General features: G+C 39.3%; 1 protein-coding gene across 1 annotated transcript in view; it reads left to right on the plus strand.

Annotated features, from left to right (window-relative positions):
* The window catches only part of SBF2 (SET binding factor 2), a gene marked incomplete at its 5' end in the record, with an annotated part of 49,752 nt that overhangs the window by 30,502 nt on the left and 16,343 nt on the right, over window positions 1-2,907 (plus strand). The window contains one exon of the mRNA XM_010135959.1: window positions 962-1,147. Coding sequence (XP_010134261.1) covers window positions 962-1,147 — 186 coding nt within the window. The remainder of the gene's footprint in view (window positions 1-961; window positions 1,148-2,907) is intronic.

Here is a 2,907-nt window from a genome sequence, read left to right on the forward strand (position 1 = left end):
ACGTGTAAGAGTGAAAGCTGGAAGTTGCCGCAGCTGTTCATTTATCTTTGTAAACATAGTACACTTTAAACACAGCAGGGGAGGAGAGGAATTCTTTTCTCTTGCCATTCACTTTCCATAAATGAAGTAGGAGACCACACGCAGGCAGAAAACTGAATTTGTGCCAAAGTGAGCAACACCTGCTGCGAGGACAAATCAGCACAGCACATAACTTTCAGAAACAAGCTGTAAATTAGGTGAATGGAGACCTGCTGCCACTTTTAATGGATGCGTTGTGTCCATGTAGTTGCTTTTAATTCAGAAGATGAACGCACATATCTATAATTCTAGTAAATAAAAACTTCCTGTGCAGCCAACATCCTGAAACCAAGTAAACCACCCACAAAAGAATGTTAACGTAATTCTTGGAATAATTTTCAAACAATGAAGAATAGAGAAGGGGACATACCTGGGTGGAGGTGAAAGAAGTCTGCGCTGCACTTCAAAGTCTCCTGAGAGACTGTAAAAACAGGCTGAAGTTGGCTGGTGAGCGCCATAGCTTGGCAGCACTGCAGAAACTCTGAAGTCACCCTCAGGAGCAATTGTTAACACTTTCTTTGCCGAGGTAGCTGATACTATTTTATAAGTGTATATTATCCTTATTTTATTAGTAAAAGTGGTTTTACATCATCTGTAACTTACATGTGGTAAACACAATGATTTCCAAAGTCTGTAGTTGCTCAGGTTTGACCTCTACGGATATCATAAAGACTCGATTGAATTGAAGCTTTTTCACATGAGATATTATTTGGCTTTTTTAATAAGAATACTTAATATACGTGTTACAATACATGTAATTGAGTTTGTATGAAGGCTTTTGTTTCCTCAAACTATAAACAGATTATGGAGTATTTGTATTCATTAATTAAAGTGTTCTAACATCTGTTGCTCTTAACACAATATATTCTCTCTTGTGATCTAGGTAGTATCTCTGGTGCAGTTGCTCAGTGATCCCTTCTATAGGACACTTGAAGGCTTCCGAATGCTGGTGGAAAAAGAATGGCTCTCTTTTGGTCATAAATTCAGTCAACGTAGTAATCTGGCTCTCAATTGTCAGGGTAGTGGATTTGCTCCTGTTTTCTTACAGTTCTTAGACTGTGTGCATCAGGTAAGTCAACCTCTATGAAATTTTGGTTTACAAGAACTCGTAAATAAGTACACAGATGCCAATGTTTCAGACGTTAAAGATAATGGTAGTGCATTTATGCATTTTAACTTCAAATTGAAGTTTTTTAAGCTTAAGACTGGCTTTTGGCAGTCTGGATACCTTTATTCAGAAGACGACATTGACTGATTGTAAGTACAGTGATTAGCGGATTTTAATTCCTTGTGCCGGATGATAAGCTTTGAAGAGGCTGTGTCCTCCATGTCCTGGAAACCACAAGGTATAAACCAAGGGGGTTATTTTTATCCATACTGCATCTTCAGAAGATGAACACCAACAGTTACATTGTGTAGGAAGAAGTTAAGAATATTACACTCATTTCAGGTTCATTCTAAACTCTGTCCTTTATTTCACCTCATACCAGTAAATACGAATGCTTTGCAGAGTCTCCATGTAAACACGAGATAGGAACTTGTGTAATTCCTCTCGTATGTATGTCTTTCTTTCCCCACCTCTCTCATTTTTCTCTCTGAAAAGGCTCCTGAACATAATTAATCTGTATTAAAATTTACGGATGACTGTTAAAGCAGCAGCCTTCGTACTGGGAACAGACATTTATAGTTAATACTTGCATGAAGAAAACCCTGAAAGAGAAGCCAGCTAGTAGATTTACTCTGCTGCCTGAAGCAAAGTCCACAGATTAACCTGCTAAAACAATGTTCACGGATCTATGGGAGACTGATAATGAATGAGAAATGAATAACGACTTAATGAAGAACATGTTGCAGAAAAGAAAAATTTTGTTTGTATCCCAGTGTTAAGCACCAAAAGCCATCATTATTACTGTCTTGCACGTTAATAAATCACATACCTGGAATTTCATTCAATTCCTATAGCATTTCCCATTAGAAAAGCTCAGAAGTATTTGTCACACGTCACATCTCCCGTTTCATCAGTGTGTTTCCTAATGGCCATGGTGCTCAGGTGGATTTTTATTTGAAATGGGGAGATTTCTCTAAAGATAATTGGTACTGCATTTTTCATTCAAGCAAGTTAATCTGCCCAGTTGTCATACTAACTGTTCCTTACAACAGCTTAAGGTTGTTGCTCCTTTTCTGAAGTAGAAAAAAAAAATTCTTGGTTGCGATGGCTACAACAGTACAAAATAGACATGTCTTCTGGTACTGAAACCCATCTGCTTGGTCATTCTGTCAGTTCTGTGTGTAAATCATTCGTCAGGTGCTTGATTCTCTCTGCTCTCGTGTCTTCTCCGTGAGCTGACTGGGTCTGTTAGCAGAATGGAATAAATCCATGCTGCTGATAACTGTCAGGTGTGGTTTTGCCTCAAGCTGCAGGGTGCCGAAAATATTGCTGTTACACATGTGGACGCGTCAAGGAGATAGAAAAATGTTGCCTTAGTAATTCATCTCAGATAGCAGCTTTGATGTGTCATTAAGTATCTGACTCTTCTCTGTCTTTAAGAGGGAATATAAAGGATACAGGTTATTAACATACATTTTACAGAAAGATCTGTATTTTCTGGGTTTTGGTCTGAAGATGTGTCCACATGCGCTGGCTGCAGCTGTATCGGCAGGAAGGTTCCGTCCTGCAGGCCAGCTGGAGCTGTTCACCCCTTCTCTGATGGAGGTACTGCCTTTCCAGTCTGCTAGCTCAGGGAATCTGCCGGGCTCTTCCAGTCAGAATGGTAGAAGAGTTTGGTAGAAAAGACCTTATCTTGATGGGTGTGGATTTAGAAGCAGTTC

This window comes from Buceros rhinoceros, unplaced genomic scaffold (assembly GCF_000710305.1).
Source record: "Buceros rhinoceros silvestris isolate BGI_N320 unplaced genomic scaffold, ASM71030v1 scaffold15795, whole genome shotgun sequence".
NCBI classification, from domain to species: Eukaryota; Metazoa; Chordata; class Aves; order Bucerotiformes; family Bucerotidae; genus Buceros; species Buceros rhinoceros.